We start from the raw sequence: 23019 nt of genomic DNA on the forward strand, positions 1-23019 counted from the left end.
CTGTATTCTATCTCAAGATCCAGAACTGGTTTTGCCAGTGCCATTCTCCATGGCTTCATTGAACGCTCCTCTGTTCCAGCCTCCTCCCTTCCCTCTTGAGCTTTGGCACTCTCCCTCAAGTGAAAAATACTGCAGTGAGTGAATAGAAGGACATATAAACGTTGTGTAAAATCTTACCATAACCATAGATGTCCTTCTCTTCACTGCAGTATTCTGTATCTCCCACCTTCCCCACTGGATTCTTGTCTTTGCTGGATACACACACAACTTCATCCTTAGCCTTTCCTCTCTGGGCATTTAGTTTTGTGGATCGTACGTGCGCACGCTATTTTATGACCTATGTATGACTGCAGCCTACACCAGGGATACCATGTACTTTACAGTGGTGAAAAGTCTTTTGTATACTGGCCGATGTCGAGGTGCCATCTGGCAGGGATATCCCTCAAGTGAAGAATACTGCAGCAGTAAAGAGAAGGACATCTATGTTTGATAAGATATTAAACAAATTTTTTTGAGATGGTTCATATATTCATAGGTAAGTACTAGGCTAACTGTCATTACAGGCAGTTTAAAGGCTACCCATTTTCTAGTGCTGAGATGCAAACCCTGTACCTCTTGTCTGTGAGGTAAATACCTTAACCATTGTGCTAACCCTCAACTCCAGGTGTTGCTTTTTGTTATTCCTGCCATGGTAAGACTATTCCAGGCAGTATCAAAGTACATTCTACTAAAGCCTTGGCTTCTATGATGGCATATTAGAAAGGAGTGGACTCTAAAAGAATTAGAGGTAGCAACATGTACTTTGCAAAGCATTACAAACTGGATTCCTTTTCTAGGTCCAGGACTACTGGCTTTGCTAGGACTATTTGCCAGGAGCTTCTGGAATTCTTATCCTTTCCCTTCCCAGGTGAATAGGCTTTGGTAATCAATCTATACAGCCAAAAGACTGTTACAGCAGTGGGAATGATGAACTTAGCACAGCTGTGTAAGTTGTACTTACCATAACAATAGAAGCTCAAATCCCTCACTGCTGCAGTAGCCGTACCCCCACCCACCATGCCATTTCTTCTGTATATAGTTACTTGTTTGGATATAAAGCTTTTTGGTATGCTGTATCTTTTTAGAGGTTTAAGATATGCAAGCTCTTTCTATGTAGACAAAGTAATGAAGCTTTCTGTACTCTGAGTTTCTCTACATGTGGCTGGCCAATCAGCATTCCTTTTTATAGGTGTGGGAGGGAGTCGGAGCTTTGTGAATCTCGGTTGCTGTATCCTGAGCAGGATGCAACCCATATGGCCAAAAGACTACTGCAACAGTGAGGAATTTGTACATCTACTGTTATAAGTGCAACTTGGATAACTGTACTTTTTGTGAAACAAATTTCTTTTGCCTTCATTAAGCATGCATATTGTGACTGTGGTTTTATGGGCGGCCACAGAGGTGCAGCTGTTAGCGTTGCCGCCTCACAGCAAGAGGATGTTCATCGTGCATACAGCTGCAGTCATTACAGATGGGTTATCCTGCCATCAGGTGGGTCCTCGGTCGGCCGAATTCCAAAGTCTAGGTCCGGTGTCGGTTGTCGTCACTTCTTCCCTGACGTCAGTGCGGCAGGGGTATAAAAGAGGCAGCCAACGCCATTTTCTTCAGTCTTTCTTGCCACGCGGTGCCTGAAGCAGAAGCAGTTCGCAAGTGCCGGTCGGCCAGCTCCTGAGATTTACGAAAGTATTTCAGCCGAAGTCTTCTTGAAAGCTAAGTACCCGTTGAAACTTTTCTTGCCTCAGACCGATGTCAGACAAAGTTAATAATTGCATTTCTTGTGGGAAGCAAATACCCCATAAGGATTGCCACTCTTTCTGTATACCTTGCTTAGGCCCAGACCACGACGTCTCGGCCTGCCGTTTTTGTGCTAGATTCAACAAGCGCACTATTAAGTGCCGGGCGGAGTTCGCCCTTCACTTTTTTGGCAAAAAATTTAATTATATTATGTTGTCGGATACTCCGACTCCAGTTTTGAGCAAAAGACGCAAAGATAAGGACCGACATTCGAGTTCCGCACAGTGTACTGAGACCACACTAAGGCCGACTACCGGTTCTCCGGTACTCAGCGAGGCGCCTACACAGCCCCTGAGTACCGAAGACACTACGTTACCGGTGTCTTCAGTACCCAAGGTCGCAGGCTCCTCTGTCCCCATTCCTACTGCAAGATACCGACGCCACTCTTGGCGGGGAAACTCAGAATTTAGACAGGCCTGCCATTTCTCAAGGCATCTTCAGGCCTTCCTCCTTTTCTATTAAAGCCTTCACTAAATCTAAAGCAGCCATGAAATCCAAAAAACAGGGTCCTCAGACCCTCTCTCAAGGCCCCATGCCTAAAAAGCAGATGCTTAAAATGGCTGAGGATTTGATTTCTCTTATTAGGGATTCTCAACCCCCCTCTGACAAAAGGCCCAGATTAGAGGAAGACTACCCTTCCTCAGATCAAGCTTCCATTACCTCAGAACTTTCTTAGGACCAGGATTATGCCTATTCTCCATTCGAAGACTATGATGCAGAGGAGTCTATTCCCTCAGTCTCCCCACCCTGAGGACTACTCGTTTGGGGAAACCCTGCATACATTGAGGGAACACTTTCACTGGGAAGGCCAAGATTACTCAAGATTCCAAGAAAAGGCTCAGGGAATTTCTTTGGCTCCTACAGCATAGGCCCCTGGCTATCCCTCCTGTTTTAGATATATTGGATGATGTGTACACAGAAGCCAGCCTTAATCCAGATTCTTTGCCTCCAGCTCCTGTTAAACCAGACAGGTATTACCGGGTTCCTGATTCTCACCAGTTCCTATATAAAACCCATACTGCCGACAGAAACTATTTCGCAGGGTCCCAAGGGAATTAAGGCCTCTACTGCTAAGAACCAATTACCTTCAGAGAGAGATTCCAGAGATTTAGAAAGGTGAGGGAAAAGGTGTACACCTCGGCCACTTTAACCATGAGGGCATTAAACTGTCAGTTCCATATGTTGCAGTATCAACAGTTTTTGATATTTCAGCTGAAAAGCAAAATGACACAACTAGAACAACCAGATTTAAAAGAGTTGCAGGATTTGTTGCATGGTGCAGAGCAAGTGGGTAAACATACCTTGCAGTGTGGTTTTGATGCTTTATAGGCCTCATGTAGGGCTGCTGTTACGGGGTCTGTTATACGTAGGCATGCTTGGCTCAAAGAGCAAACCTTACCAGATCATGTCAAAGCTAAATTATTAGATGCACCTCTTCAAAAAGATGTATTGTTTGGTGTTAAAACAGAGGAGGTGCTAAAGAAAATGGAGGAAAAAGCGAAATCAATGCAAACAGTGAAAGATTTCCTGCAGGTACAGCCTCCACGTTTCAGCAGAAACTGGCCTTCAAAAAATTGGTCCTTTCCAGCCACGGACAGACCTCAAAGGGGCAGATACAGGCGTCCAAGGGGTAGAGGGCAACCTCAAGGATCTTTCAGAGCCAGACAGTGGCAAGCACCAACCCCAAGAGGTGGAGAAGATGGATCACAGTCTTTTAGAAAACAGACACAATGACTTCCCCCTACACCTGCCAAGCAAAGCTTGATGGCAGCACCTTTGGGTGGAAAACTGGTATTATTCTCAAAAAATTGGCATATTAGTACAAAAGACAAATGGATTCTGGACATTATAGACAGAGGCTACAGGTTTCACTTTCACACCCTTCCAAAAATGAGAGGTATGCCAAACCTGCCACAAAATCAAAGGGCAGAGGCACAAAAACAAATTTCAGCTCTCATGGACATGAAAGCGATTCAAGAGGTACCTGCAAAAGAACAAGGTCAAGGGTTTTATTCCAGACTATTCCTGGTACCAAGGAAAGACAAAGATTGGAGACCTATCTTAGACCTATCCATCCTAAACACATATCTACAGGTGCCAAAATTCAAGATGCTCACATTACAGCAGCTTCTTCCCATGCTGGGCAAGGAGTCTTGGCTGGTAACATTGGACCTCAAGGAGGCATACCTGCATGTCCCTATCAGACAAGATTGCAGAAGATACCTCAGATTTCTTGCAGGTTCAACCCATTACCAATTCTCTGCATTGCCCTTTGGCTTATCTACTGCGCCCAGAGTATTTACGAAATGCCTGGCATCAGTAATCGCCTTCTGCAGACTACAAGGGATACAAATCTACCCATATCTGGACGACTGCCTGATCCAAGCAGACAGCAAGGACATTCTGCTGCAGCACCTGGCGTTTGTAATAAAACTATTGAACTTTCTGGGATACACAGTCAACAAAACAAAATCAAAACTAATACCCTCTCAACAAATAATTTTCCTGGGTGCCAGCTTGAATACAACCACCCAGATGGCCTACCTCACGCTAGACAAACAAGGGCAACTGTCTCAATACTTCAGAAAAATGGCAACTTTCACCTGGCTAACTGCAAGGAAAGTCCTGCAGGCTCTGGGATTCATGGCATCTTGCATCCTACTACTCCCTTGTGCAAAGCTGCATATGAGGAAACTACAGTGGTACCTAAAAAACTTATGGTCTCAACACAGCCACAGTTTGGAAGCAAATATACCACTCATTCCGTGCCTTCAAAAGGAATTTTTGTGGTGGGCTCAAGCTTGCCAAAGAAACACAGGTCTCCCTTTCTGTGTACCTCAAGCAACTCAAATCATCACAACAGATGCCTCAGACTACGCCTGGGGAGCACACATGACAGATCAGTGCATTCAGGGAAAATGGACCCGAAAAGAGAAGCACCTGCACATCAACCAAAAGGAAATGCTAGCCGTGCAAAAGGCTATTATGACCTTCAAAGACCTACTGCATCCAGGCCAGCTATTGATAAAGACAGACAACACCACAGTGATGTGGTACATAAACAAACAGGGGGAACTCATTCATACCCCCTGTGCAGGCAAGCCATGACACTATGGAACAGCACTGGAACTGCAAATTCAACTACAGGCTCAATTCCTGCTAGGGAAGGAAAACACACAGGCAGACAACCTAAGCAGAAATATGACAGATCCACACGAATGGAAGTTGCATCCTCAAGTTTTCACAATGATAACTCAGGCATGGGGACAGCCAGACATAGAACTCTTTGCTACCCACAGAAATTGCCAGTTGAAAAAATTTTGTTCACGGACCTATCATCCACAGGCCTGGAAAGTGGACGCACTTTCTTTCAATTGGACAACATTGACAGTCTATGCCTTCCCACCTCTTCCTCTGCTGCCCAAAGTTCTATTAAAAGCCAGAGCAGAGAGGCCGAAAATGATTCTCATTGCTCCAGACTGGCCAAGACAACACTGGTATCCACTCCTGAAGAGCCTGACACATTCCCCACCATGGATCCTACCTCTAGTCCCTCTTCTGTTGTCCCAGCACAACTACAAAACCCTTCACAGCCATCTCCAAACTCTAAATCTATCTGCATGGAGAATTCCTTGATTTCCCAACAGATTCTACTCTCCAAGGAGGTGCAGGATGTCATCTTGGAGGCCAGAAGACCTTCTACTAGAAAGACCTACTCCGCCAAATGGAAACGATTTTGTGCCTGGAATCAAGAAAAGGGACAGAATCCTTGGGTAATAAATATACCTCAAATTTTACAGTACCTAGCTGAGATGTTAAACAGTGGACTTTCCTTCTCCTCCATCAAGATCCACGCTTCAGCCATTTCTGCACAATACAACACAGATCCTCCTTTATTCTCTCATCCTCTCTTAAGGCAGTTCCTCAGAGGGGCAAAGAATATAAAACCTCTAAGGAAACCACCAGTCCCTGCTTGGGGACCTCAACTTCATATTGGAAAAGCTGACCCTTCCTCCCTTTGAGCCAGCTTCTTCAACAGAACTACAATACTTGTCATGGAAAACAGCCTTTCTACTGGCTATCACCTCAGCACGCAGGGTTTCTGAGCTACAGGCCCTCATGGCTGTGCAACCATTCATCATTTTCCATCAGGATAGAGTTTCCTTACGAACCAATCCTTCCTTTATGCCAAAGGTAGAATCCACTGTAACTTTGAACCAGACTATCCACTTACCTACCTTTTATCCTAATCCACAAAACAAAGGGGAAAGACTACTACATTCCTTGGACATTCACAGACAACTTTGTTACTATTTGGACAGGACAAAGCCATTCAGGAAATCCGAGCAACTCTTTGTGTCCTATGCTACAGGTGCTCAAGGAAAGGCTATTTCCAAACAGACAATTTCAAAATGGATAGCCCACTGCATATGCTTTTGTTACTCATTTCATGGAAAAACTGTGCCTGCATGCATCAGATCCCACTCCACCAGAGCCACAGCTACCTCTGCAGCCTTCTTCAGGGGGGTAAAGCAGCCACTTGGAGTTCAGTACACACTTTCTCCAAGCACTATCACCTTCCACTATTCTCTAAATCTAGAGCGGGTTTTGCCACAGCAGTCCTGCAGGGCATCCTCGCTTCTCCTAGTTCCACTTAGTGCCTACCTCCCCTTCTTAGCTTTGGGATTCTTCCCATCTGTAATGACTGCAGCTGTATGCACGATGAACATAGTACAGTTTTGTACCTACCATAAATGTAGATGAGTGCTCATACAGCTGCAGTCCAGGTTACCCTCCCTCCGTCCCCTCTTAGGACAAGCCTTCGGACAAACACCTTATCATACAACCTATTTGGGGTATTCTCTTATGGTGTATTTGCTTGCAACTGCTGTTTTTTGATTACTTTATATTGCATGTTTGCATAACTTTATGTTTTGCCTTCCTTCTAGGGGCACCTGACATCTGGGCCAAGAAAAACTGAAGAAAATGGCGTCGGCTGCCTCTTTTATACCCCTGCCGCACTGATGTCAGGGAAGAAGCGACGACAACCGACGCCGATCCTAGACTTTGGAATTCGGCCGACCGAGGACCCGCCTGACGGCAGGATAACCCATCTGTAATGACTGCAGCTGTATGAGCACTCGAACATCTACATTTATGGTAGGTACAAAACTGTACTTTCTCCGGTTCAATCCTTGGCTGGGGTGCCTTCTGTGCGGAGTCTGCATGTCCTCCCTGTGGTTGCGTGGGTTTCCTCCGGGTGCTCCGGTTTCCTCTCACATCGCAAAGACATGCTGTAGGTGGATTGGACACTCTAAATTGGCCCTAGGTGTGTGTGTGTGTGTGTGTGTGTGTGTGTGTGTGTGTGTGTGTGTGTGTGTGTGTGTGCCTTCTGTGGAAGGTTGGGCGCTGGGCTGGCAACTCGACACCGTAAAACTCCACTGCCAAACATGAGCAGACAGGTGATCCGCTGTGGCGACCCCTAACCGGGAAAAGCCGAAAGGAGAAGAAGATTGTGACTATGGTTTTCTTTTTGGTTCTTGTGCTAGAACAGCAGCTTTGGACATGCATAGCTGACCATCCAGTTTGTAATCATAATGATGAAAAAGCAGGTTTTAGGTGAACCTTTAAATAAAATTAGTTTGAGGGTCCTTCATAGGAAGGTTTCACAAGACTAGATGAGAAGTGTAAAACATTGCAAACTAACTGGTGTTTGGTTTACTCCCCTTTTCCAAACTGTAGTAGGAGCTTTTCATCAAACACTGGCCCTTTTATGGGAAACAATCCCACAAAATGAGTTACTAAATTTATTTTTCTTGCTCAAAGATCGAGGGTCTAAAAAATATGTCCTATATGGACCAACTCAGAGCCTTGTCACTATACTCTATCCTACAGACTGCTAAGAGGTGACCTGTGTCTGGCATGCAAGGCATCCTTCAACACATTACTGGTGGATTTACTGCATATCAGCAAGTGAAATGGCATCAAAAATACTCTGTCTACGGATCTAATCCTCTTCCGCAACACCAACAGAATGGTTTAGAGGAACAGGTATATTTCGAAGGGAATACCACTGCTGTGGAACAGACTCCTCATCCACATAAAACAAAATTCATTCACTTTCAAGTGCAACTTAAATCTATGGATAAGGAACTGAAAATATACCCCAGGAACTCCCCCTGTACTACTACCAATGGGCAGAGGCAGCTCGTAAATGCTTTGTTATGCATGTGTCCCTCAAATTATCCATGGTGTGATCCCCAGATGTTCATCGTGTTTCACTGTTGCAGTCATTACACTTTGGTTATCCTGCTGGCAGGTGACAACCCACAGTCGGCCTGAGTTCCAAAGTCTTGGTCCGGCGTCGGTTGCTGTCGCCTCTTCCCTGACGTCAGTGCGCCAGGGTTATAAAAGTTGCAATGGACGCCATTTTCTTCAGTCTTTCTTGCCGCTCGGTGCCTGAAGCAAAAGCAGTTCGCAAGTGCTGGTTGGCCGACTCCTGAGATTTTCAAAATTGAATTTCAGAACCGAAGTCTTCAATAAAGCTAAGTACCCCGTTGGGGAAACTTTTTCTTTCTCCATACCGATGTCAGTAAAAGTTTATAATTGTATTTCTTGTGGGAAGCAAATACCTCATAAGGACTTTCACTCTTACTGCATTCCTTGCCTAGGCCCTGACCACGACGTTACTAGTTGTCGGTTTTGTGCTAGATTCAATAAACGCACTATTAAACGTCGGTTTGATTTTGCTTTACATTGTTTTGGACGAATATTTAATTACATAATGCCGTCAGAACAACCGACGACCGGAATGTATAAAAAACGCAAAGACAAAGAAAAAAGCAGGCATCCGAGGTCCAAAACCGATGACGAAGCCTCTTCTAGGCCAGTCGCCGATTCTCAGTGAGGCGCTTTCGCAGCCCCTGACACCCACTACCTCAGAGCCACAGGCCATAACCGACAGCCACGTGGAGACACAGAGGCCTATGGAAACTCAAGGTATTGGGCCTACGGAAACTATACCCTCAGATGGGTCTGGAGCCACTGAGCAGGCACCGGCTTCTGATGGTGTTTTCAGACCTTCACAGCTTACAGTTAAAGCTACTACAGCAGCAAAGGCAAAGTCAAGAACGCCATTAAAGACAAGGAAACAAGTGCAGCATTCTGCAGAACAGTCATCCATGCCAAAGAAACAGATGCTTAAAATGGCCGAAGACCTTATTACTTTAATCAGGGGCTCCCATCCCCCTCCTGACAAAAGGCCTAGGCAAGACACTGCTTATGATTCCTCTGATCAGGTTTCCATTTCCTCTGATTCTTCTTCTGACCACGGCTATTCTCTCCCTCCCTATGAGGACTCTGGTGCTGAAGAGTCCATTCCTTCAGCCTCATCGCCTGAGGATTACTTTTTTGGGGAAACCCTGCACACCATGAGGGAGCATTTCCATCGGGAGAGCCAGGATTATTCAGAATCCAAGAAAAGGCTCAGAGATTTCCTTTTATTGCCTCAGCACAGGCCCCTGGCTATTCCCCCTGTGCTTGATATTGTAGATGGTGTTTTTTCTGAGTCCAGTCTGTCTCCAGATTCTTTACCCCCTGCACCAGTAAAGCCAGACAGGTACTATAGGGTCCCCGACTCTCATAAATTTCTTTACAAAAACCCCGCTGCAGACCCAGAAACAATTTCTCAGGGTGCTAAAGGGGTTAACGCTTCCACTGCCAAAAATCCTGTCCCCTCTGATAGGGATTCCAGAGCTCTGGACAGATGGGGGAAAAAAGTATACACTTCTGCTACTTTAGCTGTAAGAGCTTTAACCTGTCAGATTCACATGCTTAAATATCAACAGTATCTCATGTCATTGTTAAAGCAGAAAATGGCTACAAATATAGAAAGCCCTGACAGTAAAGAAATGCAGGATTTATTGCATGCAGTTGAACAAGTGGGAAAGCATACTCTGCAATGTGGTTTTGAATCATTAGAGGCTTCTTGTAGAGGCGCAGTTACAGGCTCAGTTATTCTAAGACATGCTTGGTTGAAATAACAAAGTTTGCCTGACCATGTTAAAGTAAAATTATTGGATGCTCCACTACAGCATGATACTTTGTTTGGTGTTAAGGCAGAAGAGGTGTTAAAGAAAATGGAGGATAAAGCAAATTCAATGCAAACTGTGAAATATTTCTTACAGGTTCAACCACCTAGATTTAGCAGAAACTGGCCTTCAAAAAATTGGTCCTTTCCAGTGTCAGGCCACAAAGAGGCAGATACAGACGCCCCAGAGGCAGATCTCAGCCCCAAGGCTCCTACAGACCTAAACAATGGGGTGCTTCAGCCTCCAAAGGAGGAGAAGACAAATCACAACCTTATAGGAAACAGTCATAATGACTTCCCTCTGCAAATGCCAAGCTCTTACCAGTTGACAGCACCCCTATGGGGAAAGCTAGCACTTTTCTCAAAAAATTGGCACATGATCACCCAAGACCATTGGGTGTTGAATATAGTTTCCCAAGGGTACAGGTTCCACTTCCACACGCTTCCAAAACCAAAAGGTATGCCAAACCTGCCACAAAACCAATGGGCAGAGGCACAAAAACAGATTGCTGCTCTTATGGATATGGGAGCTATTCAAAAAGTTCCACAAGAAGAACAGGGCCAAGGATTTTACTCACAACTTTTCTTAGTACCCAGAAAAGACAAGCCTGGCGACCAATACTGGACCTGTCAATCCTAAATACCTTTCCTGGATGTTCCAAAATTCAAAATGTTAATACTACAACAACTTCTGCCCATGCTGGGCAAGGAGGCTTGGCTAGTTACTTTGGATCTCAAGGAGGCATACCTGCATGTCCCAATCAGACAATCGTGCAGAAGATACCTCAGATTTATAGCAGGCTCAATGCATTACCAAGTCTCTGCACTGCCCTTTTGCTTATCTACTGCGCCCAGGGTCTTCACAAAATGCCTGGCACCAGTAATTGCATTTTGCAGACAAAAAGTAATTCAAATATATCCCTACTTGGACGACTGCCTTATTCAAGCAGAGAGCAAGGACATTCTTCTAAAGCACCTGGCGTTTGTAAAAAGATTGTTAATTTGCCTAGGGTACACAGTAAACGAAAAGAAATAAAAACTAGTGCCCTCTCAAGTGATAATATTCTTGGGTGCAAGCTTAAATAGAACTCCCCAGATGGCTTATCTCACGTCAGACAAACAAAGGCAACTGACTCATTACTTTCAAATGATAGCAACAAAGACCCAGCTCCCTGCAAGAAAAATTCTGCAGGCCCTGGGTTTCATGGCATCTTGCATTCTGCTAATTCCATATGCCAAGCTGCATATGAGGAAACTACAGTGGTATCTAAAAAGTGTTTGGACTCAGCATTGTCACAGCCTAGAGACAATCATAACCTTGATTCCCTGCCTACAACAGGAGTTTCGATGGTGGTCCCAGGCCTCTCACCACAACAAGGGACAGCCTTTCACCTTGCCTACTGCCAGGCAGACAATAACAACGGATGCATCAGATTATGCTTGGGGAGCACATATGGCAGGAAAATGTATTCAGGGCATGTGGCCCAAGGAGCAAATGCATCTTCACATCAATCTCATGCATGGAAAGTGGATGCTCTATCTTTCAGCTGGAAAAACCTGAAAGTCTATGCCTTCCCTCCAATGCCTGTTCTCACCAAGGTGCTTCTAAAAGTCAGACGAGAGGCCAAAAATGATCCTGATTGCACCAGACTGGCCACGCCAGCACTGGTACCCAATCCTACAGACTTTGCCCCAAGGCCCACCTTGGCCTCTACCTCAAATTCCTCATCATCTGACACAGCAAAGCAATCAGATTCTGCACAGTCAACTCAGAGCCTTAAACCTGGCAGCATGGCAGATAATGTAGCCACTCAGACTGCATCTCTCTGTAAAGCTGTTATGGATGTAATTTTGGAAGCCAGGAGACCCAGCACTAGGAAATCTTATGCAGAAAAATGGAAGAGATTCTGTGCTTGGAACCAGGCACGAGGGCTCGACCCACTGGTTCCTAATATACCTCAGATTTTGCAATACCTGACTGAGATGTTGGACAAAGGCCTATCTTTTTCATCTATTAAAATCCATGCCTCCTCCTATTTTTTCACATACTCTACTACGACAGTACCTCAGGGGGGCAAAGAATATAAGACCCCCTAGGAGAGCACCAGTGCCTACTTGGGACCTCAATTTTGTTTTAGCAAAACTAACACTGCCTCCATTTGAACCAGCCAGCACAGCTGATCTAAAATTCTTGTCATGGAAAACTGCTCTGCTCCTAGCAATAACTTCAGCAAGAAGAGTCTCAGAGTTACAGGCATTGATGGCTGTGGAACCTTTCCTCATTTTTCACCAGGACAGGGTTTCTCTAAGGACAAACCCAACATTCATGCCAAAAGTGGTCTCCAGTGTGGCCTTAAACCAAACCATTCATTTGCCTACTTTCTACCCAAATCCCCAGAATAAAGGGGAAAGACTTCTGCACGCTTTGGATATACACAGGCAGCTACAATTTTACTTGGACAAAACAAAAGCTTTCAGAAAAACTGAGCAACTGTTTGTCTGCTTTGTAATAGGCTTTCCTTGTGATCCTGCAGCATATGCTACAATCTCCAAATGGATAGGACACTGCATCCGCTTCTGTTATGCACAACATGGCAAATCTGTGCCTAAGGGCATTAGGCCTCATTCTACCAGAGAAGCAGCAGCCACTTCAGCAGCTTTCCTCAGAGGGGTACCAACCAAAGACATATTAGAAACTGCAACCTGGAGCTCAGTGCACACTTTTGCCAAGCACTGCCACCTACCTCTCTACTCCAAATCCAGAGCAGGCTTTGCCACTGCAGTTCTGCAGGGCTTATTAGCCTCGCCAAATCCAATCTAGACCCAGCCATCCAACCTCAGCTTTGGGATTCTACCCAAGTGTAATGACTGCAAAGGTGAAACATGATGAACATAGTACAGTTGTGTACCTACCATAAATGTAGATGTTCGAGTGTATTCACTGTTGCAGTCCTGGTTACCCACCCACCATCCCCCTGTTTGCTGGGACTATTCTGTACTTCTCAACTCTATACAACCTATGTGGTGTATTTGCTTGTAGATGAAGGAAATGTTTATAGTAATATATCCATAGTTGTTTGGCATATTTTTATCTTTTCAGCCTTCATACCTGTGGGCACCTGACATCTGGGGCAAAAAAAACTGAAGAAAATGGCGTTGGTTGCAACATGTTAAGTTGTCAATCTCGCCTTCATTCTTGCTTGATGGACTCGGCACTTTGCTAAGCTCGAGAGTCACTTTTACCAGCTCGAGGCAGCCCCATATCCCATGATGCAAGGCGGTAAGTACCCAGATCTCGTTTGCCGCTTCGCTGATGAGGTCCTCCTTTTACCAGCTCCTGGTAAGTGTTTAAATTTAAACTGCTGTTAGCCCCTTTTTCACTTTAAAACTAATTTTTCTTAGAAATCCTTCATTTTTAGTTAGTTGTAAGCCCCTTTTTGACAAAAATTATCCATCCTCCTTAAATCTTTTAGTCAGGCCTTCCTTCCCTCCCATCCCCCCCCCTGTCAGGGTGTGTGTGTGTGTGTGTGTGTGTGTGTGAGGTTTTTACTGCTTATACTTTAATTTTAATTGTTTGTTTGGGACTATGTGTGTACTGTTTTTGTATCCACTATGTCCAAAGAGCAGAGGGTCTCAGGCTTTAAGAAGTGTGACTCGTGCTGTCAGAAAATGTCTCTGACAGACGGTCACACTTCTTGTTTATACTGCCTGGGACCTCTCCACCTGCAGGACTCCTGTGCAATATGTCACTCTTTTAGCCAGAGAGTCCTGCAGGAAAGGAGAAACAAACTCATTTTAAGGGGACTCCTTAAACCGGAGAGCTCCCCGGCCAAATCGGCTCCGGGAAAGCCTTCCAAGTCTTAGGCCCAGGCTTCTGTTCCAAAGCCTTCGGCCTTGACTCCGACTTTGTCGGAGTCGAGATCGGCTCCGGCTGGAGCCGATCCGATCTTGGCTAAATACTTCTATGGTCACTCTGGTGTCTGTTCCGAGTACTGGCTCCGACCACCATGTGGCCCAGGCTTCGGTGTCGGCGCCGACCGGCTCCGACACCGCTATTTTGATGCCTGCATCGGCCCCGGCTGAAGCCGATGCATCTAGATCTTCTCTCGGAGCCGAAAAGTTATCGGCTCCGACTGGATCAGTGGGTTTGTCGGCTCCGATGGTTCCTTCGAGGAAGAGGTCCAGGTCCCCCTTTTTGGAACCGATTCTGTCGGCTCCGGCCTCACCTCTTCTTTCAGAACGGAGCCATCGGAGCCGATCATCTAGGTCATCCAGGTTATCTGACCATGATTTAGAGAGGGTGGTAAGCAGATTATTAAAATCACAGGCACTGGCCCAGATGCTTCATAGTCAGTCTCAACAGACGACTATTAGTCCACACCCCCTTCAAGTTCCTCCTTCGACTCTACAACAGAGTTTGGAGCTGGAGTCTACGGGAATAGTTACGGCTATGGCTGAGGGGCAGATACCCCCTCCTTCTGCACCCTCAGCATCTACTCTTATCTCCTCCTCGAGACCTTCCTTGGAGGGATTCGGTGGTCGGGCTTCCCTGGTCTCCTCCGAGGGGGTGAGTGGCATCGGACCCTTGTCCGACCCAGCTCTTCCCCTTGGAGCTTCGGCCTTGGTGAGCTCGGCTCCGACATCTGCCTCAGAGCCTTCCCTTTCGGTGGGCCGGAGTCCCAGTTTCTTCGGAACTGGTTCTCTCGGATCTCCCTGGGAGGGGGGCCTTCGAGGTGATGAAGAGTGTGCTGGCCACTGGGCTCAGTCAGCAGTCTATTCCCTTAGCTCCTCCCTCTACAGTGCCTGTCGATATCTCTTCCATCTCTCTTGCTCCCGGACCTAGAGATCCACCGCCTCAGGTTTCCCCACTGGGAAGAACCCCCTCTTCTGAGGATTCTCCTGACCAGTCAGGAGATCCTCCGCGCAAGAGGACTTGTAAGAGGAAACACCTGGACTCCCCTGAGTCTACCACTTCAGATACCGACTTAGATGAGTCGGAGGGATCCCCAAGATCCCCCTCTGAGGATGTCTCCTTTTCAGACATCCTAGAACTCCTAAAACAGAGAGGAAACTGGCCCTCCATAAACCCCTCCGAGGATGAGTCTGTATACCTAGAGGCGTTTGGATCCACCCTCCACCTCCTTGGTGTCTCCACCTTTCGACCCCCTTATGGAGGTTATTGCTCGAAAGGCTTGGGCTGCTCCTGATTCTGTAGAGCCAGTTCCTAGGAGGCCGTCTAAATTTATTACAGCCCCTTCTGAAAAGCAATTCCTTACAAAAGGTGTCCCTGTTGATGCCATGGTGGTGGCGGCCGCCACTAAGAAGGAACTTGCAGATCCTTCCGTACCAGTCCATCCTCCTAATAAGGATTCTAGGACCATGGATAGGTATGGTAAGCGGATGTTCTCCTCAGCGACCTTTGCCATGCGTTCGCTGAACTATTTATGTCACTTCACCAGACTCCAAAGGGACATCCTTAAAGAACTAGGTGAAGTAGTGCAGGATCCTACGGCTGCAGGGGCTCAAGAAAAGATTGCTTCTCAGCTAGGAATCCTTAATTCTATAGCTAACTCCTCCATGCGACTGATCTTGTATGCAACAGATGGAGCAAGTAGAGCCGCAGGTACAGGAGTGGCTCTTAGACGTCAATCCTGGATGCGGCTCTGTAATTTTGCAGATCCCTTTAAGGCGTCCTTCACGAATTCTCCCTTTGATGGGTCAGCATTGTTTGGCCCTCAAGTGAAGGATACATTGACCAGGTGTGAGCAGGACGGCAAGACTCTTTCTGCCGTAGGGGTCCGTTTTTCTACCCCCTCTAGACCTTACCCCAAGGGTCAGAAGGGTGGAAAAATGTGGTTCCGTAAATCCCAGGGAGTCACGCCAGATGCACGTGGTCAGTTTACCCCTAGAGGCAGAGGGGATAATAATAACAGACGCCGCTCTAGAGGCAGAGGGGGTCCACAAAACCAGGGAAGCAGAGAGCCTCTCTGACAAGCCCTTCCAGCATCCCTGAGATGTTGCCCGGCTGTCCATCCTTGGAGGCAGTCGGGGGAAGACTATCGCTGTACCCAGAAGCTGGTGTTCCCTCTCTCAAGACAGATGGGTACAGTCGATCATATCCGAGGGTTACAAGATTCCTTTCGAGGAAAGTCCTTTCTCACAAAAATTCCCTTCCAGATTTGCCACCCGGTCTAAGGGAAATTGCAAAGTTAGAGGTATCAAAGCTTCTACAAAAAAGAGCCATTCAGCCAGTTACAACAGACCATTCAGAGTCCAGAATCTACTCAAGATTCTTTTTGGTCCCCAAAAAGACGGGAGACTGGAGACCAATATTGGATCTCAGCAGACTCAACAAGTCTGTGAGAAAGACAAGATTTCGAATGGTCACACTTCAATCAATTTTGCCCTTCCTAGACAAGGACAACTGGATGTGCTCAATAGACCTTCAGGACGCGTACTATCACATAAAAATTCACAGACGCTCCAGAAGGTTTCTCCGCTTTCGGCTGGGGTCCAGTCATTTTCAATTCAGAGCCCTGCCCTTTGGTCTCACTACAGCCCCAGAGTGTTCACCAAATGTATGGCAGTGGTCACGGCTCACCTGAGATGTCAAGGATTCCAGGTGTTTCCATATCTCGACGACTGGCTCCTTTCAGCCACCACCAGTTATCAACTTCTCCAAGCCAGGGATTACACCTAAATCTCTGCACTCAGTTAGGAATTTCGATCAACTACGAAAAATCCTCCTTATTGCCCTGCCAGTCTATTACTTTCATAGGCGCAAACTTAAACACTGTTCGGATGTCAGCAACCCTCACAGACCAAAGAATCTCAGATATCCAAACTCACGTGCGGATCATCCTTGCCAGCAAAAAGGTGCAGGCCAGAATGGTTCTGAAGGTGTTGGGCCTCATGGCTGCGGCCATTACCCTTCTTCCCTTGGCCCGCTTCTACATGCGTCTTCTTCAATGGATGTTGTTCACCCAGTGGTCTTACCAACAACTTCCCATGCATCACCAAATCCTGGTGACACAAATTTGCAAGAATCATCTATCATGGTGGATTTCTTCTCCCCAGATTCATCAAGGCAGACCCTTTGTATCCCTGGCCCCGGTAGCCACAGTCACTACAGACGCCTCCCTGATCGGGTGGGGGGGTCATTATCAGGGCAGGATGGTTCATGGGACGTGGCAACCATTCGAATACCACCTGCACATAAATGTCCTAGAGATGAGAGCAGTGCTTTTAACGTTGCAAGCCCTCAACGACTTTCTTCCCTTGGGAACAATTGCAGTTCACACAGACAACATGTCTGTAGTATGGTATATCAATAAACAGGGCGGAACCAAGTCCTACCCCTTGTGTCGAGAAGCTCTCAGACTTTGGCAATGGGCGATCTCCTCTCATCGGTTTCTGGTAGCAACGCATATCCCTGGGAAAACCAACATTCTAGCGGACAGATTGAGCAGAGCTATTCTCATGCCTCACGAGTGGTCTCTCAAACAATCTATAGTGGAGGAGATTTTTCTAGAATGGGGCCGCCCATGTTGCGATCTTTTTGCTACTCCCCAAAACAGCAAATGCCCAGACTTCTTTCTCTCTTCCCACTGCCAGGCCATCCCCCAGAGACGCTCTAACCCAGGATTGGCCCCAGGGACTTCTTTATGCCTTTCCTCCTTTCCTCCTTTCCGTTGATTCCTCAAGTTCTCCAGAAAGCCACCGTTTGAGAGCCAAAATGATTCTCATTGCTCCCTATTGGCCTCGACAGATTTGGTTCCCGTTCCTCCATCGTCACCTATTGGTGCAGCCGTGGCATCTGGACCCAGTGCCAGACCTTCTGATTCACTAATCGGGTCAGCTGCATCGGTCTATTCCTTCTCTCAACCTCACAGCTTGGTTGCTCCACTTCCTTCCTTAGCCAGGCTTCCTATGATCTCTAATCCTGTTAAGGATATCATAGTGGCTTCCCTTAAATCCTCTACTAGAAGGATTTATACCAGCAAGTGGAAATACTTCTCTTGTTGGGCAAGAGCTAAAAATATAGATCCCTTTACTGCCCCTGTTCATGCAGTTTTGGATTTCTTAGCGGAAATCTTTCACTCGGGCTCTTCATCTTCCACGGTCAAGGTTCAGTTGGCCGCTATTTCGAACTTTCATGTCGGGTTTGCAGATCACAACATTATGTCCCACAGGCTTTGTAGAGCCTTTCTAAAAGGAATTTTTCTCCTTAAACCTCCAGTCAGGAGTCCTTCTCCTCAATGGGACCTAAATCTAGTACTGACATCCTTAATTCTTCCTCCCTTCGAGCCAGCTGTTTCATGTTCCCTGAAGTTTCTTTCATGGAAAACACTCTTCCTTGTTGCTATTACCTCGGCAAGGAGAGTGTCAGAACTTCATGCTCTCTCTGTTCGTCCCCTTATTTGGTTTTCCACAAAGACAGGGTATCCTTGAGAACTAATCCAACCTTTTTGCCTAAGGTGGCCTCGAAAAATAATTTGAACCAATCTATTGACCTCCCTGTATTTTTCCCTAATTACTCAAACAGATCGGAACAAAAATTACATTATCTTGATGTTCATCGCCAACTCCAATATTATTTGGACAGAACAAAACAATTCAGGAAATCCGATCAGCTCTTTTTTTCTTATGCTGAAAATAAGAAAGGCCTTCCTGTCTCCAAAGTGACCTTATCTAGATGGCTTTCTTCCACCATCTCCGAATCAGCTCAGGGGAAAACAGCTGTGCTCAAAACCGGAAGCGCATTCAACCAGAAGCTTAGCCACTTCCATAGCTTTTCAGGCTAGACTTCCATTAGACACTATTTGTGCAGCAGCCACTTGGGCCACTCCTCATACCTTTGTTTCTCATTACAAATTGGATTTGGCCTCCAGGGATAGAGCCAGTTTTGGCTCTACAGTTCTCAAGAGTCTGTTCCAGTGAGCCACCCAGGATACAGGTGCTAGGGACGCGGTCCCATCAAGCAAGAATGAAGGTGAGATTGACAACTTAACATTGAGAAGTTATGTACCTACCATAACGTTCCATGTTAGTTGTCTTCTCTCACCTTCTTTCTTGCGACCCTCCCTCCTGCCCCCTGGCCTGGACAGACCTTTTTTCTCCCTATATGGAAGATTGCTTCTTAAGACCAGCTAGTTGTCTGGTCTTCCTTATAGCCCATCCTTTAGGCTTTTTGCTTTTCTTTCCTTCTGGGAAGTTTTTTGTGCTAGGTGTTATTGCCTATAGGTACCAAACGAGATCTGGGTACTTACCGCCTTGCATCATGGGATATGGGGCTGCCTCAAGCTGGTAAAAGTGACTCTCGAGCTTAGCAAGTGCGAGTCGAGCCGAGGATCGGCTCCGAACCCATCAAGCAAGAAAGAAGGCGAGAGAAGACAACTAACATGGAACGTTATGGTAGGTACATAACTTCTCATTTTATACCCCTGGCACACTGACGTCAGGGAAGAGGTGACGGCAACCAACGCCGGACCAAGACTTTGGAACTCGGGCCGACTGCGGGTCATCGCCTGCCAGCAGGATAACCCAAGTGTTATGACTGCAACAGTGAATACACTCGAACATCTACATTTATGGTAGGTACACAACTGTACTTTATTGTTATTAGGGGTAATTATAATTATCAACCAAGGCATGGGTAAGGCCAATCTATAACCAAATAGGATAGGTTATTTCAAGCTCAAAAAAGGAGATTGGCTAGGCTTAAATGGCTCACAAGGGCAGCTAGCCTTCTACTTACCTATGAAACCTTTAAAAGACAGTTCAAGTGGAAGCAGTGTGTGGGGGGAGGCCATTTAAAGGCAGGGAGGGCAGAGAATGGCAACAAGGCAGGGTTCGGTAAGTGGTTCCCTTCTAGCCAGGTGAATGACTTCCAGTTTTATGTGTTTGTCCCCATCTACCCCTGCCCCTACCTGCTTAGCAGCAAGACTTTGTTTTTTTAATATGCAGACATTTTTAAAATAGATCTTTATGTATGGGGGATCATTTCCTCAAGGTATACATTCAGGTTCAGGTTATTCTCTCCCTTCATCTACCTGTGAGTGAATAGACAGATATTAGCTGACCAGGTTCTAAACCCATCAGGGATTATATACCACTGGGTCTTAAGAATTTTTACAAGTTATTTTCCTCTGTCATTTCTTATTCTTCTATTAAGGTACATCTTGCGTCCATTTCAACACGTCTGGAAATGGATCCTTCACTTTCATCTCTCCTTTTGGTAAAAGTCATCAACACAGAACTTTTGTCAAGTTTTAACAACTTCCTGTACTGCAAAGTGGAATTCTCTCAGCAAAAGCAGGGTGTGACTTGGAGGCAACTTGTGCCCCTCATGTGTGCTAACTTGGTCCTATGGGTCTGGGAGCAGAAACGTATTATTAACTCCACATACTGCATGTTAATTGTACCAGATTCTTGGATTACATTTGCTTCTTATGGAAGGGGGACCAAGGAGAAGCTAAATGAATTTATAGGATATCATGATACTATGCCACACTTTTTCCAAGACTTTTTGCTTGTGACATTTATGAAGATCAAAACTTCAACTATAAACAGGAAGCAGACATCCTCTAATTCCTTCCTCCACTACAAAAGTAACCATCCATACCTACAAAAAAGGGCCTAGTCAGCTGTTGAATGAAAATGATTTTCTATAGATTTCCTGCTTGTGGTCCCAGTATAACTATTTCTTTGACTTAAGGTTATGTCAGCTTCATAGTGAGGTACAGTTAGGGCAATGGTTATGGTGCAGTAGTGTAAGACATGTGGCTTCTCTCATGATGATGATTTTTGCTGAAAAAATTAGGCTGGGTTATTGCTGACATTGGTAAGTAGAAGTCTGTATGTTTTACTGTTAGAGATCTGTCATTTCATAATCAGTTGCTAATGGTGGAGCCATCATACAACAATAAATTCATATTGGGCTAAAACCCTGTGGTCTTTTAATTTTTTTGTATTATAGGTGAATATGTAGCTGTGTACAGTTTTCTTGCATTTCCCCCTAGAACTTCTGGATGTTCCACTGCCAACATGCACTCAACCCTTTTGTTTTAAAGACATGAAGCTCATGCCTCTTGGCTTTACTGGTGCTAAGCTCCATAGCAGTGCATGCTCAGCTGACTTGAACTTCACTGGATAATGCATCATGCTCCTGCCAGTTGTCAACCTGGTGACAGCTCACACCTGCTCCCCCGCCCCTCGAATGGGTGGAACTGGCAGTGGCTGTTAACTCCTTTCCTACCTGTCCAGCTCCTTCAGACACTTGAGGTGCAACTCAAACTTTGATCACCTGTGGCATTATCGAGGCTTTATTCATGTATGCCTCAAAGCTGCCTCATGTACAGCAGTTTTCAGTTTAATTTGATTATTTGGAATCCACACTAATCAGTACTTTGATTTTTAAGTAGCCACTAGCAAGGTTAGTTTGCAGTCATTAACAAATTTTGTGTTGGTTTGAGAGGCTGTATTCTGTAAAAATGTTAAATGCTTTAATTGTTCAGCTGGATTTGTCAAACATTGTATAGTGTCTTTTTTGTATCTGGAATAAGTTTATTTATTTACGTGGTTGATCTAAGCTTTTTTTGTGTATGTGTGCTTATAGGAACTGAGAGAAATCTATAATAAACAGCAGCTTCTAAAACAGAAAGAAATAGAGGATCAGACACAAAAGCAGAAAGATACAGAATTCGAAGCTGAAAAACAAAAAGACCAGGAAAGGAAGAAGATAACAGAGGTTGAAAAAGCAAAAGATGTCCAACGGTAGGCAGTTTCAGGTTTTTTGCTGCAAGTATTTCTAGTGTATCTTGAGTGTTTTGAACATTAGATTGAAATCAAAGGTCATATTCTATTGTTTGAGAATTTATCTACTTGAAAATATATTGTTTGCAGTCCTGAAGAAGCTGGCCAGTGTTAAGTCCTGCATTATCTTTGACAAGACCTTGCAGGAAACCATTCTTAATACATTTGACCACTTTCAAGGATTTTACCCTCATTAAGCAACTTAAAGGAGTAATTTTGTGTGTGTGTGTGTGTGTGTGTGTGTGTGTGTGTGTGTGTGTGTGTGTGTGTGTGTGTGTGTGTGTGTGTGTGTGTGTGTGTGTGTGTGTGTGTGTGTGTGTGTGTCTGCGAGAGATACCATCTGAAGTCACCGTCATTAAGGTAAATAATGACTTGAAAAAGTATTCTCTTAATTCCTGTTCTAGTTGCTATTCATGGCATTTTACAGTCCAGAATGTGACACCATATCACATTTGCTTTGATGTTCAGTTTTATCTTAGGGGTACCAAATAATGCTTCCAGAGTATGTACTTCCGAAGCAACACAAAATAATAGTGGAAAACATCCATAAAGTGCTAGTTGTTTGCAGATGTTTCCAGACATGTAGGCAATAGGGGGTGGAATTTTTAGCATTGTCAAGGTTATTACAAATGCAGTCTATATGCCCGAGATGAAAATTCCAGAAGTTCTTTGAAGTATAGGATAACTTTGAAACCTCTGTAAATTAGTTGACCCAATGACAGACTGTTATTTGATAGCTGATTTGCTGGTGCTACTGAAAGTAATACTTGCTGTAAATTGTTTTCATGGATTGCACACTTTGTTGTGCGATAACTGCTACAATTTCCACAGGAAGAATTTTGTTGTGGAAATAGTACAAATAATTGCAGCTTACTTGTACCACCTTAAGAATAAAGGTGAATGTTCACAAACATGCTGTAACATAAAGCAAAGTTTATGCATTTTTTTATAAAGTAAACCAGAGCTAAGCATTTGCAACAGTCTTTGCAATACCCAACACCAAGCAGCATTTGATAGCCGAAGGTTGGTACCGAGCCATGCTATGCTGCACAGCAGTGCAAGTAGTATATAGGGTACCTTACTGCAAACTCAATTTTTACGTAAAAATCTGAGATTAGTTGTGCAGTACTCTGATTATGGGAGGTGCTTTCCACCCTCCCCGAGGTAAGTGCTGTTTAATTACCAAAATCCCATTCCCTGTTTATAAGACCTAATTACCTACTCTTGTTCTTTTTAGCTTTATAAACTAAGTTATCAGTTGTCCTCAAAATTTTAATTTACTC

The 23019-nt window shown here is 45.2% G+C and overlaps 1 protein-coding gene across 1 annotated transcript in view; it reads left to right on the plus strand.

The window, feature by feature from the left end:
- The window catches only part of ITSN1 (intersectin 1), a 2682533-nt gene that overhangs the window by 912801 nt on the left and 1746713 nt on the right, over nucleotides 1-23019 (plus strand). Inside the window, exon 14 of the mRNA XM_044072770.1 lies at nucleotides 21540-21697. Coding sequence (XP_043928705.1) covers nucleotides 21540-21697 — 158 coding nt within the window. The remainder of the gene's footprint in view (nucleotides 1-21539; nucleotides 21698-23019) is intronic.

This window comes from Protopterus annectens, chromosome 5.part1 (assembly GCF_019279795.1).
Source record: "Protopterus annectens isolate FY-2018-M chromosome 5.part1, PAN1.0, whole genome shotgun sequence".
Taxonomy (NCBI): Eukaryota; Metazoa; Chordata; order Ceratodontiformes; family Protopteridae; genus Protopterus; species Protopterus annectens.